At 36.9% G+C, this 16,374-nt stretch overlaps 1 protein-coding gene across 4 annotated transcripts in view; it reads right to left on the reverse strand.

Moving 5' to 3' along the window:
• The window catches only part of PARD3B (par-3 family cell polarity regulator beta), a 383,975-nt gene that overhangs the window by 206,461 nt on the left and 161,140 nt on the right, over window positions 1–16,374 (reverse strand). For all 4 annotated transcript variants that reach the window (XM_056496182.1, XM_056496185.1, XM_056496183.1 and 1 more), the window contains 2 exons: window positions 7,122–7,208; window positions 3,785–3,910 (listed from right to left, as the gene is read on the reverse strand). In XM_056496182.1, coding sequence (XP_056352157.1) covers window positions 3,785–3,910; window positions 7,122–7,208 — 213 coding nt within the window. The remainder of the gene's footprint in view (window positions 1–3,784; window positions 3,911–7,121; window positions 7,209–16,374) is intronic.

Consider the following 16,374-nt stretch of genomic DNA (forward strand, 5'->3'; position numbering starts at 1 on the left):
AGCAATGTTTTTATAGATCTGCTCAAATGCAACATTAGAAACTGTGTTAGAGCATTTAATGGAACTACTCCCCTTGATAGTGATAAGGCAACGGAGCACAGTTTCAAACTAAAAGAGAAGGATTCAGGCCAGACATGAAGAAGAAATTTTTTTACTCAGAGTGTAGTGGGATACTTGAACAAGATGCCCAGAGAAGCTGTGGATGCCCTCTGCTTGGCAATGTTCAAGGCCAGGCTGAGTGGGACCCTGAACAAACTGATCTAGTGGGTTACATCCCTGTCCCTGCCTGTGGGGTTGGAACAAGATGCTCTTTAAGGTCCCTTCCAACCCAAACCATTCTATGATTCCGTTAACTGATAATGTGGTAATGTCACTGTGCTCAGATTCCCATACAGATTGGCGAAAAGAACTGTTCATAAAATCTTCCCTGGATTTTGAATAACCTGTAGATTTGGTCAATCAAGCTATGTTACAAACCTTGGATTCTAAAGGAACAAATGAGACTTCCCTCTTCCTTAAAGAGGTAGGAGAGGAAAGCTTTCTGTTGAAGAGGACTGATTTTCTGCCATACTGCAGAAGACCACTTGAGTACAAACAAGAAGCAGCTGAAGCACATTATGAGAATGAAAAACCAAAAGCTTCTGCTTAGCTGAATTGGGGCAAGAGAGGAAGTAATGGCTATATTTAAATAAATCATGGAGTCCTTCTAAGAACATTGTACTTATCTCCTATCCTTCTGTGGTGTGTTTGTTAGTCTGAGTCAGTATTTTATTGAAGCCTTGGCTTTAGCACTCAGTTATGTTACAGGAATCAATGCTGAAAGTACTTCTGATATAATTTTTTTTACACTGACACAGGAAGGAAGCCAAATATACAAATACAAATGTCTTGCAAACACACCTACTGCTTTCCTAGATGAACAGAGCTGCCCAGTACATCCACCTTACAGTGGAAAGGAGATGCTGTTTTAAGAGGGTTTTCTGTAGCACGAAGACACTGAAGAGTCAGTCCCAATGGATACTGCTGTGGGAAAGAACCATCCTTGCCACACTGAGTGAATGAGCATCAAGAGTCAGAATAGCAACATTCATTGACAAGCAATGCTGCCAGAATAAAACCTCAAACTTGGAAAAGAAAGGTAGCAGGGGGAATGCAGTAGTAAGGCATTCTTTTAGCACCACCCTCAAGGGTTCTGTTTCAGAGCTGTAACAGACTGTGCCCCAGTGTGTTCTGCAGAGGTTATAGGTTATCTGTTCACCTATAGCCTGTCAAAGTTCTCAAGGACAGACCTTACCCTGATAGTAGAAACCATGGCACACTTCCAGGGTAAAGGATGTAAAATTTTAACTGTGTGTCTTTCATACCCCATCTTCATCATTGCAAGTAGCCACTTGTTCATATGTTACAAGGTAATTTAATAACTCAGTTTCAAAAGATTAATATTTAAAATATATGCAAGAAAAAACATAAGATCTCCTTCAAACAAAAATTAGTGGAAATCACTCAAGACATCCTATGGGAAAGTCTAAATGTAGTCTTCAGGGGCAAAATAACTGGCTGTACTTCAAAGAGAAAAAATAATGAATGGAGAAATTTATATTTCTTGAGACCCCAAGTGCATACTTTAAAGAAATAAGGCAGTCAGTTAAAAGAGGTGCTAGAAACTCTGCAGCACAACAAAATGTAATTGAATAGATTAGCAGCAAATGAAAAAGCAGACCAACAGTCCCAATATACAACTATTATAAACATGGGAATACAGAAAGTAGGCTGCTGCTGTTACAGCTGCAGAAGAAGCAATTGTCAGGAGCAATACTAGAAAGTCTATACTGAAATTAGAAAGTGTAACAGTCTAAGTGTTAAAACAGCTTTTACAAGGGTTATGAAGAAATGTCAATTTGAAACTAGCCAACAGATTTTCCTCTCAAAGGAGAATCTGACTGCTATTTCTGGGTCAACAGTCATTGGAACAATACTTTGTTGTATCTTTTACAATTTGTGGATTTCTGTACCTTGGACTTCTGTCAGGTTTAGTACAGTTATGTTATGCAAGATGAAAAGCAAAAGGCATGTTCATGGAGATTTGTTTCAACCTGGAAAGAGTCAGTCTTTAGCCATTCTCCAGAGCCAGGAGAGAGAGATGATGTAGAAAGGTATATTCAGCAGAACAATGCAAGAATTGGGAATAGGCCAAAGCTCACCTAAAATGTTCTCCCCAGTTCCCAAACAGATATTGAGCCCTCAATACCTGTATTCTTTCTCCTCAGATCCAATGCCACTACAACCACACTACTTGGTTTTGTAACATAAGGAAACTTAGCCCAACAAAATTAGGCTCTGCTCTGAATCACCTTTAAGTTGCTTTTCTCTCTCCTAATGACACAGAAAGAGCCTAACAAAACTGATCTCTCTAAGCTAACTCCTATGGTAAATAGTCCTCCCAACTCTCAAAACTTCACACAAGCTTTTAGAAAGTAAGTGCCCTGCCTGTCGCATTTTGAAGGAAAGCCTGACAGAGAACTAGAAAATTTCCTGAAGTATTTCAAACTGCCCCAAAATCTAGTAACTTCACAGAAAAACATGCAGAGTCCTCCACTCCACAAAAACCTCATGAACTGAAAGCCTTTGGAGATTTAGTTAAATTCAGAAGAAAACACAGAGGAGACAACACATTGTAAAGAAAGGATCACATATGATTTTGAAAAGAGAAATTTTGGTTCAAGCAAAATCTTGTTAGCAAAATTTCATTACAAAACATTACTGCGGGGCAATGAATGTTTTAATAAGATACCAATAACTTTGTTCTGCTAAAATTGATATTTTATTTAAGAATTGCCGTGGATGGAAGAGAATGGCACATTCTGTAACACAGTAGAGTGCGTTTACCACCAATACGCAGAAGCTGTAACTGAAAAGCTATCAGGAGGGAAAAATGCACAGTCTCAAAAACAAGAATACCTATAGTACAGAATTACACTGGTTTCATGAAAACCTGTTATTCAAATATTTATTCCTAACTGTGAAATTATGTATTTGATTTTAGTCTAGAAGCCTTGAACACTTGGCTTACTGTTTAGAAAGTTAAGCCTCGACTCCCTTGACATTTCAATACGTTTTTGTTATATAATAAACAATCAATCATTTGTCTAAACATATGGATTAAAAGCAAAAGCAAATTGCTATTTAATTACCACAGCAAATATCTGTGAAATTTGAGAGGCTATTCTTTGTGCAACAATGCCACATTAATTCATAGATGATCAAAACTACCTGTTAGTTAAAAAATATTTGAGATAGATAATAAATGTCAACAGACTTTTAATAAAAGTCATAAGAAGTGAGACTTTCCATTTACTCAAGTAATCATAGTTTGACAGTAGAAGTATTTAAAAAAAATTAATGCTCAAAAAGCTACAGCACAATAAAAAAATCTTATTTAATTTGTAAAAGAACATTAAACACCATGCTGTGATGTTGACTCATTCTGAAAGTCTTATGAAGAAAAAATTACAGAGAGAATATAGTAAAAGTAACAGAACTAGAAAGGGAAGAGAGCAATTACAAAACTTAACGCTATTAAATTAAGTAAGCACAGAAAATTCACTAAAACTCCTCAAATGTCACCTTATTTGGAGGTTTTAGAAAGAAAATAATGAAGTTCCTGTCACATATCAATTTCACAGGCATTTTTTCTGTAACAAGTTTTAATCCCTTTACAAATCCCTTAAATATAGCACTGTATAAAATCTTGACTAGTTAAAAGTATTATTACATCAGCACTTACTGTGCAAAGGTTTTATCTGTAAGATCCACATGGTTTATTTTCACAATGCATTCATTTTCATGGAAAAGACCATCACGCCTAGATCTGCTGTTTTCTTCAATACCACGGATGAAGAGCCCCAGCATCCTAAAAGGCAAAACATAGGTGGAAAATACCCTTACTGTGCTGATATGAATTTATAGCAACTAAAACTAGATATTAATCTCTACTTGTATGAAATAATAGAGTAGACTGCCTCTCTATCTATGAAGTGCTTAATCTACAGGAAGGTTTCAGCTGACTTACTAACAAAAAAGGAGGGGATTCAAAAAAATACCACAGAAAATTGCTGCACACTAATGCTTTACCACTTGTTAGAACTTGGGGAGCATTAAGTCCTGTAGGTCATACTTGGAGAAACAGAGGAAAATAACTAGATCCCTCTCCAGGCAAAAGTTTCAATGTCAATAACTCTGCCAGGAGTGTTAGGCTAATCCTGACCTACCTGGAACACCACTGTATTGCAAGTTATAATTCAACAAGTTATATCCAATGATAACACTACAGTGTCCAAAAAGTCCTGACAACTGCGAGCTTGTGAAGAACTTTTATAATCAATCTTTGTCCACTAAATTTCCATACCACTTCAGCATCAAAGATGGTCATCAAAGATGACCTTTAGAGATCATTTTCTATTGGTTATACTCCATAAAATATTAAAGTGCAATTTTCAACGTGCCAGCACTCCAATCACAAAACAGAAGTCCTGTATTTTTGTCTCAGATTTATGACTGCCTCTCATATCTAATTCCACTCAACAGATTCACAGTATGCCATTAACTATTTCAAGTGATACTATATTCACTGAGCATCTGATTTTAGATTTACTGTCTAAGAACATTAAAAAATTTGTACTTCTGTCCTATCAATTACTAAGTGAAAAATTGATTCCTACTGAATATTAGTTCTCTGAAATACAGAACAGAAAAAACGTGATTTACGAGCATAAAGATTCTCTTGTCATGAGTGTTATCCTTCCCTAAAGGATTAAAAAGGGCAGTGATGATGACATCCAACTACTGGCAATCAAAAACCTTTAACCCTAAGAACTAATTATGCTAACAGCTATGTTAAAATGCAAGCCAGTAAAAGTACAGAAATAAACAAAATTACAAATTAAGTTGGTTGCTCACTAATCCTGTCTGCTTAGATACTGCATTCATATAATGCAATAGGATTGTTGACTTGTCTGAAACTTGTGTGTTCTGTACTGCCCACGTGGCTCGAGTTACATAGGCTGAGGCAGTTTGAATTCATTCCTCCACTACTTTTTTCCACAGCCTAAATTTTAGCATTTTAATGCACTACTAAATTTTAATTTCCTGTTTTTAATGATATTTAAGTGCAAAAGAAAGGGGGGAAATTATTTCTATTACTTTTGTAGTTCCTGTATAAACTAAGATTTTGTAAATTAATATGATGTTTTAATGACCTGTAGAAAAACTTTTGCCTGCAGCAGCACCAGGCTAAAGCCAGCATTACCTTATTAGAAGATAACTTTATGATTTAAATACCAGACCCAGTTAGTCATGGCCAGCATGTCCTCATAAATTCTATTGTGCCACCAAAAGAAATAAAAGATGCTTTTCTGTACTTTCTCATGTTATGATGAGTTACAATTTATAAGCTAGTCTCTGGCTAGGCTAAAAAAGAGGGTCAAGTCATTTAAGTCAGTCCAGTATTTTAACTTTAAAGGTATCAGTACAGTTCTGCCAAGGGTCACTAAAATGTAAAGACAAGTACCTAAACAACCAGTAGACTACCTGTCAAAGACCCCTCTACTTCAGAAGATCCCCAAAAGCATTTTTAAGTAAGGACATATTAACATGAATACAATGTGGACCAAGGAACACTTCTTGCAGGTCTTTAAAAGCAGCACTCAACAACAGTGATACTTGAGTACAGAACTGCACTTCAGTCACAAAAATTATTGATTTTAATAACTTGTAATTTAATCAAAATTGTTTTACAGAAAGACCTTGAAATACAGCATACACACTACAATCTTTATAGCATGCCTGTATCAAAGAGCTCCAGTCTGCAGCTCAGAATGGGTAACAAAGTGGCTTTCTCAAGACAAAACAGAATGGGTAACAAAGTGGTTTTCTCAAGACAAACAGGCAGCCCACAAACCAAGGACAAAACTCAGATCTCTGACAGTTGCCATCAAAGACCAACTTTCTTCTTGATATAGTGATGCCATTTTTACAGGCAGCAGATGGACATCTATTTTTCCCTTTTGGTAAATAGAACAATCTGAATTAATTTGTGTCCACTTACAAATTCAGATCTTGCCAAGAAAACAGACCTTTACAAGGTAATTCAATCCTTTACTTTCTCTGTCCTACATGAAAGCTGACAATTCTAATTTAAGAATTAGACAATTTTTACTTTTGCAATAATTGGCTTTGTGTAACAGGCAGCCATTTTACTATAGTGTCATTTCTGGCTCTGGCAATTTCCCATCTCTTATTCACGGCTGCCAGTGTCAAATTAACTCTCTGGCTAAGCCTCTGTATGTCAAATTTCAGCCTAGATTTTTTTTTTTTTTAACACATCCAAGTTACATAGCTTGGAAAACAGCTATAATGAAAATGCTGACGCAGTCTTAACTACAGCACATCAATATGAGCACACTGCTATAATAGGCTTTTGTGATCTCCATGGACTTTGTTAAATCATTTATAATTAAAGTAATTGTATTGTGACAAAGAAAGGTTCATGGCATAGAGCACATTTTATAAATGCTATGCAATCAAACCTGAAAGATGGCTTGAAAAATATGAGGTATGAGTAGGCAAGCAATTTTTTTGACTTTTCTTGTCTGGTATGCCACTAAGAGAGAGCCTATGCAGACATATTCAATTAGGAAAAACAAAACAAAACAACAAACACAAACAAACAAGCCCACAACAGCACAACAAAACCAACCCAACACCACACAAAACTACTGAGTCCAGTTTACCACTCAAAGAACAAAACCAGAGACAATTAAAAGGGCATATATGAACAAAGGTATTAGTATTGACTGAAAGCAATTGGACGTTGTGCCATGGTCCAGTTCACAAGATGGAGATCAGTCAAAGGTTGGACTCGAGTATCTTTGAGGTATTTTCCAATCTAAATTATTCTCTGGTTGTCTTATACAGAACTTGGACTAGTAAATATTTTAGTGATGGAAGACAGTGTCATAGACCAATTTTTGTTTTCCTTTTGGTAAATAATAGTTATTTTAAGATAAGTACAGCTGAAATCCTTTCATTAATATACTTCTTTAGCAATGCAGAAAATATCTTACCTTCCACTCAAGGATGAAAAAAAGGGCACTACATGTATTCCCAAGGGTCCACCTTCCCCAGAAATCTCCACTGTTTTTGTCATTTCACTAAGAAAGAGCACAGGGAAACACATCTTATAAGCTTACTCAGAGGACTTCTCCATATTAAAAACAAATTCCTGATTGATCAGATAGCAGAAAAGGTAGAAAAAATATTTGACTCAGAGCTCACTAATATAAGAAAATAAAATTAAAGCAGCCATGAAATTCTTTAATTGTTTTAGATTAGCATTTGTGTTTTTTAAAAGGGAAAGAAATCAAATACTAGATATTTTCCTAAGTTAACCTTCAAGTAAATTAATTAGAATATTAAAGAATAAGCTTTCAAGTGAGAAGAGACTTCATAATAAAAGAGAAAAAGCAGGGGAGATTATTTTACACGCTCTTAATTTAAGCTCCACGTGATTTGCTTCAGTATTCCCATGTGGCCACATTATAAACATGGAGATCACACAGAAAGGACATTGAGACTTTCAAGTCAAATCACATTTAAATATACTGCTTTCTTCCCTCAGTTGCATACAACCTCTCTGACAAACAAAGAACAAAATAAATTGTGATCAGTAGTGCAACTCAGCTCATTTTACCAAAAAATTTCCTTCCTCAAACATCATTATTAAAAACCTCTATATTATCTCTGACAGACTTATGCTGTTTCACGGCATGTGCTGTTTCACTTCCTATTGACTATTTTCAACTGCCAGCCTTACAGTGACCTTAACTCTATTCTGAGTGACCATGACTTGAAAAGGAAGGCACTTGAACTGGCTAGAACCTTTAAAATTAGCAATGTCTATATTTCAGTAGACCTTGTTCCTTCTTTCTGTAATAGTGTCCATCCTCCAAAATACTCCCACCCCTCCAATGGTACTGAGCACCCGCAGCACCCAGGATCAGTGGCCACAGAGGGCTCCAGGGCACACCCATTCACAACACCCTGGTTGTGAGCTGTGTGTGCATGCCAATCCTACAGTGTGGACAGAACACGTGAAATGGAACCAAATGGCCACTTCAGATACTGTCCTGAGTTGAAGACTCAGTCTAACTCATCAAGGGCAGACAGCTAGTGAGAAAGACACTCCTGATCATTCCCTGATTCTAGATTCCCTGATCTAGAGAGCACACATTTGCTAGGTAAGATGACCAAGCCAACTCTCTCCTGTCACCCTGCCCTCGCTCCCTCAGATGATTTTTCCCTAATACCACAACTTCCTCTGGTACCAGCTGACTGATTTTGCTGACCCACGGCCTTATGATCATTTGATTTGATGCAAAAATCAGTAAAAATGCACCGAAACCCATCAGGAATCTGCGATCACCCTTGAAGTGGCAGCACAGTTACACCACATGAGGTACAACACGAACCCACATGGCAGAGCTAAGCCCTCTCACAAGGAGCATACTTACTGCAAATGACCTTAGACAACATCTGGCACTGCTTCCTAATAACACAGGAATATGTTTTTGGTTTTATGAACCTTTATCCAGTAAATTAATGAGAAGCAATGTGCCCTAAATACAATAATTCTTAGCTTGATTGGCTAAATATGGAATAAGACTGGAAAATAAGTTGATGAACTTTTTTTTTAAATTAGAGTGAGCTTTGGAGAGTTTTTTGTTGTTTTTTTATTTTGTAAACCATTCTTCCAAAAATACTGGCACTGTAATGAATTTATGTTCTCTAGATATTAAATGCAAAGACCCTAAACAACAATCCACCACTGATCCCAATGTAACAGATTTACATGTTACTTTATTTATAACACAGACACCATCCACAGGCATTTGTGGATTTTTCTTTCCTGTATTGCCCTACTTCATTAATCAAATGGGGAAATCCTGAGAAAATCTTCCTGTAAGACTTGTAAAATACATTTTTTTCTGGTGAAGCTGGTTAGAAAAGCTAATCAGGGTGGTTACCAAAACCCTCAACAATGCATGCATAGGAAATGAACTCCTCTTTCAGTTCCATCTTCTACTTCCTCCAATTCTCTTAACACACAAAGAAAGATAATTAAAGGGCTACTTTTATTGCCTTTTGAACTTCTACAAAATCAAAACGCGTAAGTAAATTAAGCAGCCAAGCCCTTCAGATTCAGAAAATAATCAGAAGTAGTGAATGGGCTTTCATTTGTACAGGGAAAAATTTAAATTATAGCTGTCCCCAAATAACCCTGTGTGCTCTAGGGAGGAGTTGTCTTCCTAAGCAACTGTAAAACAGAGCAGGAATTTTTTTGAGGGCTATCACAACAGACAGGTGAGCTGTCATATTAAATCAGTGCACTTACAGTTATAAGCAGGCTGAAAGCCAAAGAAAACATACAAACTTATTTTTAAATTGAACATGAAAGCTACACACTAAGAAAAACAGGCAGCTTCATGAAAACAAATATTCCACATGGACATTATGTATTACTTCAAGAATTTTGGTTACATCGTAAAACTTAGGGATCTTCTAGAGCACTAAACGTTCAGAATAAGAGCACACTTTGTATACATGTACTAAGAACTTTGAAATTATAATTTTAATCAAAACCCCATGACTCTAAATAGACTCCTCCTTCTTAAACAAATAGGATTCTTAGTTATATCTGAGAAGAAAAGAGCCTTTCACACCAACTTCCATGGATCTTTGAACCATGCTATTTTTATATTATACCTATGAAAGCATGACAGTTAAAAAATTTAAAAACCAGAATGTCTGGGATTTGATTTGGGTTTTTTTTTTATTTTATTTTGTTTAAGAACTTCAAAGACTAAAGGCAGACACATTTGGTGTCATTCACTTGTCCCTCTTTGGGCAGGTTTATTCTGCCCACAAGGACAGCTGAACTCAGCACTGTAGTATTTCACACTGGCTTACAGCTTATACTGTACTGGAGAAAGTATTCAGGAACAGGGCATGCTGAGTGAGATCCTAAATAGGATGAGCTCTAAGAATACTAATTACCAAACTCCAAAGGCACATGGGACACACAGGTGCTAGGATGCTTCAGTTTGACAGAGCTAGGTTAAAAAAAAAATTAAAGAAGGGAGTAGGAGAAAGCAGAATTACTGTCTAATGCAGGTTGATAACTCTGGCAACAGAGAATGTAATTCATTGATTTTTTGCAGCATTCAACACATTTTAAAAAAACCCACCCAAATAGGAAAAAATTAATTCCAGAAGTTAGTAACCTACTTGTGACCTACTGCTCTTTGAAATCTTCCTTATATATCTTAAATGCTCTTTGGAGTAAAAGAAAATGCAAGTCTGGCCCATCAAGTCAGTATAAAAAGATCAGGAGTGAAATTCCTATCTGGAATGAGAGGCTGGGAGCATCGGTGAGCAATGCACAGAGGGTGCCTCAGCAGGCTGCACTCTGAGTATCTCCTCCTTGTTCTTAAAGGAGCAGATGGAGCTCCTACCTTAGGAAATCCTGTCCTTGCTGAACTTGGAACCCAGTCTCTATGGAATATACAGAGATACATCATTACAGCAGTCAAAAGACTGAACTTTAAAAAAAGCCTTTATGTCAGTGAAATTTCTCCAAAGTGCAAGGTTCACCTTAACCAGAAACACAGCACTCAGGCTCCTTCCAATACATGCTAGCACCTCCCTTCCCCTTGCTGCACTGAAGGCACCTCAGGTCTCACACAGGGGAGAAGACCTGTCCAGAATGACCTGATCCAAGATGCTGAACTATTGATTTTAAACCTGAAAAGGATGTCATCATTTACTATTTAAATCTTCTTTGTTTGATATTATTGATTTCTGACAGATTCTTTACTGTCTATCACATTTGTCAACAAGGCTTGCCATGCATATTATTAAAAATGCTGGTAAGTACTGTTCAATAAAGAGAGAAAGTGTACACATGAGCAGAGAGCATGCACAGCATTAGCAACATGGAAAGCAAAATTTAAACAGAATGCTGCACATTTAGTGGTCATATCTAATCACGAATAGATCGGATCCTGAGATCTGCAGTGTCCTCCCTGTGGAATACTGCAGCTCCCTCTCCTGAAACCTGTATCAAGCATTAGCAGTTTGTGGTTACATAAAGGGAAAAGATCTATTAGCTGAAAGCTTCTCTGCAAACTACCCAAGAACACTGAGGAACCTATCCCAACCACTGAGCACACAGATGCTTAAAAGGGAACCCACTCCATAAATAAAAGTTATGCATGGTTGCAGCAAGACCGAGTTCACTGAGGTGCTTTGACCTTCCCCAGCTCCAAACATGTCGTATGATTGCTCTTGGAGAATGCAGCAGGCACAGCCTAAAGCAGATTAATTGTTTTGCAACACAGTGAAGACAGTACCTCAGAAAAGCTGCTTCCTGCATGGGTTACTGGGCAAAACTTATCACTATGCGTATGTCACAAGAACCAACTGCTTCAATACACAAAGTATTTACCATTCCAATGGCACTCTCCTTTGCAGTTTTAGTCATATTCAACACTTTCTCAAGTGCTTTTAAGAAAATATACAGATTAGTAAGATGCCATATCTGAAAAAAATCTTTTGGTGCAGAATGTCAATGCTTCTCTTGCAAACGGAAAAGAACAGCTGATATTCTGAACATGCTATGTGGTGCTTTTATTGACCACAGCCAAGTAAAAAGCAAATTAAAGGCCAATCAGATGTAGAGAGCTCACAGATGCAGTTATTAAGCTCTGTCTCCTCACCTGTTCTTCACTTGCACCTCCAGTTCCATGCCTCTTCCCCTGCAATGCTGCCATTCCAGCAGAAAGAGCATTCATCAACAAAAGGTGTTGACATTTGGTAGAGAGCACAGGCCTACAGGGGATGTCAAATTCCTATAGGGTATTTTAAGAGGAAGCATGCAAATACTTTTTATCCAAATAAAGAGGTTGATGACTCTGCCATGTACTTTTTTCACACACTAAACCAATACAGGTATACTAATGATAACAAATTATTCGTCTGCATTCATCCAGAAGAGGCTTCAAGAGTAGTCAGCTAAACTAAACCTGCAAGATAGCACACTTCTCACACACTTCCTACCCCTTTTCAGCCTATTTCCTTCCCTTTTTTCAATTAGGTGCTCAAACCTTTGATGAAAATGTCTTGAAAGCCCTGGCGAAGGAGCTGGACCTTAAGATGTTATGTAGTGTGAACTCAATGTTCAACACTCAAATGATGAAAATTGGAACAATGTCTAAATAGGGCTAGAGAGCACCCTGTAGAGAGAGAAAAAAGCAACTCAGTGTCCAAGCAAGGATAAGTCTTCCAGGTACAGTAAAGGAAACTGGTCACCCTTTTATAGGAGAAAGGAACACAGCAGCTGCTCCATTCTACACAACACTGAACAAACTATCCAAAAAGCTCAAATATTTGCTATGAAATAATGTCACAATCTTCCAGTTTCAGGTTTGAAGAGGACACAAATCACCTTCTCCTAACTAAAATGCATTAATCTAATTATTCCAGACTTTTTTCCCCACACTAAAATTAGTTCTCACAAGATTTAACTCTGAAGTTTTAGAGAGAAATCAGGCAGCCTGCGAGCGCTGGGGTTTTGTGTCTTTTTTCTTTAAATCAAATTGTTTCAATTCTCTGTTGTTAGACTAATGAAAGATACAGTAGGTTAAAAATAGGAAAACACAGAGAAGGAAAAAATGCTTCAGCTACACTTTAATTATGTATCTACAGTGCTTAAACCAAGGAACTGACCCTGACCTCTGCTAAAAAGAAGTGGGAAGACAGCGAAAGCGAACATAATGAAAACACGTAATGAATTATCTATGCATAAATTACCCTTTGCGTTCTAACTAATCCACTGCTATTAAGCTAAACATCCACTTGCAAGCAGATCCGTGTTTACTGTTCCTTCACACAGTAATTTTTACTGAGAAAAGCAAGCTATTCAAAACTAGTATTCCCATGTATGGTGTGCTAAGGAATTCAGTGCTAAAAGCTGTGACAAATATCTATCTGACCATTTATAGAGTATCAAGACCCTGTTTTTATGATGAAAACCTTTCTGACCTAGTAAAGAACATGAAAAAATGGCACAGAGAAATACAAAATTTTATACATTGATGGCATTAGCTTGGCTTCCTTTACCCTGAACATCATCTTTACTTGCAAATAAACAACAAAAAAGCCACCTTCAGAATTTACAAGAGGATTGTCATTAATTATTCTATCAAAAAAAATTCCAGTGACCCAATGTTTTAAGACTTTGCTATAGTAAAGTTCAACTCTCAAAATGTCAGATTAAAATTTTCAGACTCCCAAGGGATACAGTCCTGACAAGTTTCCCAGTATTTCTGCAGTGAAAGGTTTTAAGACAATCTAGGCAAAGGACTTCCCATTAACTTCTAAGCAGAGAAGCCAAAACCCCTCCATACTCACACTCATTTACCACAACATGTGAAACTGATTTCACCTACTTAAACCAGTGAACAGACTTCTCTTCAAATCAAACAGTTTTCCTGCTTGAGTAAAGAATATAAAACAATCCAAGTCTTGATCTTAAAGTTCAACTGACTAGGCTTCTCAGTCATGAAATATTAATCATGGTACTCTTTCTCTGCTTCCCTCTGAAATGCCCATTACTGGCTGCAGTTAGAAAGGTACTCTGACCTCAGACAGGCTGGTGTTCTAATGAGAAGGCTCAGATCATTTTCTCAGGTGTCAAGCTGCTATTTTGCTCAAGCATTTTAGGCCTTAAAGCTTTTGCAAACTCAGTGACAGCAAGGAAAGCAAGGAAACCAGCAGGGCCAGCAGTAGTTTTCTTTCTTCCATAGCCTTTTGTCCACAGGATGGAGTAGCTCACAATTAGGGGGAAATACTACCTTTATTAACATCTCTTGATGTGGCTTATTTAAATGAAAGGTTAATGACCTGATTGTCCCTCACAGCTCTAATGGCTTTAAAATTCAACAAGAAAAACACCTCAATCAATCAGAATTATGTATAACACTTTCTTTCAGAAAGAAGACAAATTAGATATTAAGATGGTTGTTTTACTGCTTGTGGAAAAAATAGTTTTATTATTTAATATTATTTTATTAATAAAACCTTCCTTACTTACATTCTATCAATCAAATAAAGATAATTGAGACAGACAGATGGTCTCTAGTGACTCATTATTTCCCTTTATAGACCTTCTACTCCTAATGAAAACACTTTTGGAAAAACAGTTTAAAAAACTTGACTTAAAAGAAAAAAGCTAAACAAAAATCAAATCATTGCTATAAAATTTAAATTATTTGACTTTAGAAATTCCTGTGAATTTCACAGAGCTATGAACTAACTTTGCTTTACAAAATACTGCATTCAGAATCTCTCTCATGTTCACTGTTTGAAGAAAGTGGAACATTTTACAAATACTCCAATATAATTCACAATTTTGATGAAAAATTCCTCATAGCACCCATCTCAATTCTTGCAGGCAAAACAGTGTTTTTTAAAATCACCGCAGGATACAGGAACCACAAACAAGGCATATTTTGGTAGAATAACTCTACTGTGACCCTATGCAAAACTGCTCCTTTCTCTCCATTTTGTTTTGATTTTCATTTGCTTGGTTGGTTTTGGCCAATATTTTTCAGACAATGCAATCTCAAATCAAGATTGAGACAATTCATCTCAAAAAAAGAAAAAAACTTACCAATACAAAAAGATTATTGGGAATATCATGTTCTGGCCAGCTTTCCCTCTGCTCTCTATCTGTTCAGCACTTGATTGATACTCTGGCATCAATCAAATGGATCCCAATTGATATTCTTTATCATTTTTCCTTCTGTGTTCCTATGTCAAGACAGTTTTCAGAATTCAGCAAAAAATGTAAGAGATCTACAGAAACCAAGCTTATTCTGGTCTGGTTTGTGACATGCCAGAGAAGACCTGGCTGCTTCAGAAAACTGAGTAGCTCTGAAAAGTATCACAAGGGATTTTGTCATTGTCCAAGTTTCCAATAGTCACCGAATTACAGAGCAAACAAGTATCAAGACCTTCTTCTGAAGAATCCCAAATGCAAGCAACAAATTGTTTAACTCGATAAAAAATAATATGTTCTCAGAAAATTCCTAAGAGGACTCAGATAGTCTAAAACACCCTACTAAAGGCATAAGGAAAACAGTAAATATGAAGAGCGTGCACAGAGCTTGATTAATCCCCATTACAAATTAACGGATCAAGAGACAAATGACTGCATATATTTGGTGATGCATAATAATTACCTCAGGTGAAACAAGCTGTAGAAGTCTTTAGCAACATTCCATGAACAGAAAATACACATTAGCAACTAAGTTCTATACCTGCATGATGAACACTAATCAGCAGGCGTGTAACTCAGAGGCCTGGCAGGTGCAGGGAAAGCTGGAAAAGCACTCCAGTTCCTTTCCATGATGAGACCATTCTAAAAATATGTATCAGTATCAGCAGGCAGGCAAAGGAATTACAAAATGCCATAGGCACTGGGTGACAAGGAGGCCTCCAGGAGGGAGGAAAAAACCCAGAGAGACTGAGTCGAAAAACAAAACTGTACCAACATGATAAAATTGCACATAAAATTCCTGAAATTATGACTCAAAGAACAAGAAAAACTGAGAAATTAATTCCCTTGTAAGGAAAAGACAGATTTTTGACATGCTGTGAAAGGAAAGGTGATCTTTCTCCACAAATCCTGGCACAGCCCAGATCACCAGCAATGTTCGAGTCCCTGCTCTGAGAAGCCTCCCCACAGGTATGGGGCACATATTCACGCCTCTTTCCCATACCTCATGTAGGTAAAATGGGAATATTAAGACTTGTTTTTTCTCAAATGTTTGCAAGGGTAAATGCTTGAAGATTAAGGCGTGCAGATACTGTTTATTTCATGAGTTTTATCTTATACTGTTTTGACAAACAACTATAAGCTGCAGAATTATAGCAAATGACTATCTGCCATCATTAAAATTGAAGAGATTAATTTTTCACATTTTAGCTGTCACATAGAAGTTTGTCATGTAACACTTCTTAATTTAATTATACAGTGTGCTATATATATATCACAAGAGTTCTGCAACAAACACAAGATACTGGACAAAGTACTGAATTCCTCTACCTACTCAAAGAGGTGACTTCAGCATGACCTGAATTACGAGTAAAACTGAATTTTAAGCTCATGATGAGATAGAAAAACAGCAGCATGAAAACACTCTAACAACACTGAGGATCTGACCAATTTACTCTACGGCACCCTGGCTTGATAATTTG

Source organism: Oenanthe melanoleuca, chromosome 7, assembly GCF_029582105.1.
Source record: "Oenanthe melanoleuca isolate GR-GAL-2019-014 chromosome 7, OMel1.0, whole genome shotgun sequence".
NCBI lineage: Eukaryota > Metazoa > Chordata > Aves > Passeriformes > Muscicapidae > Oenanthe > Oenanthe melanoleuca.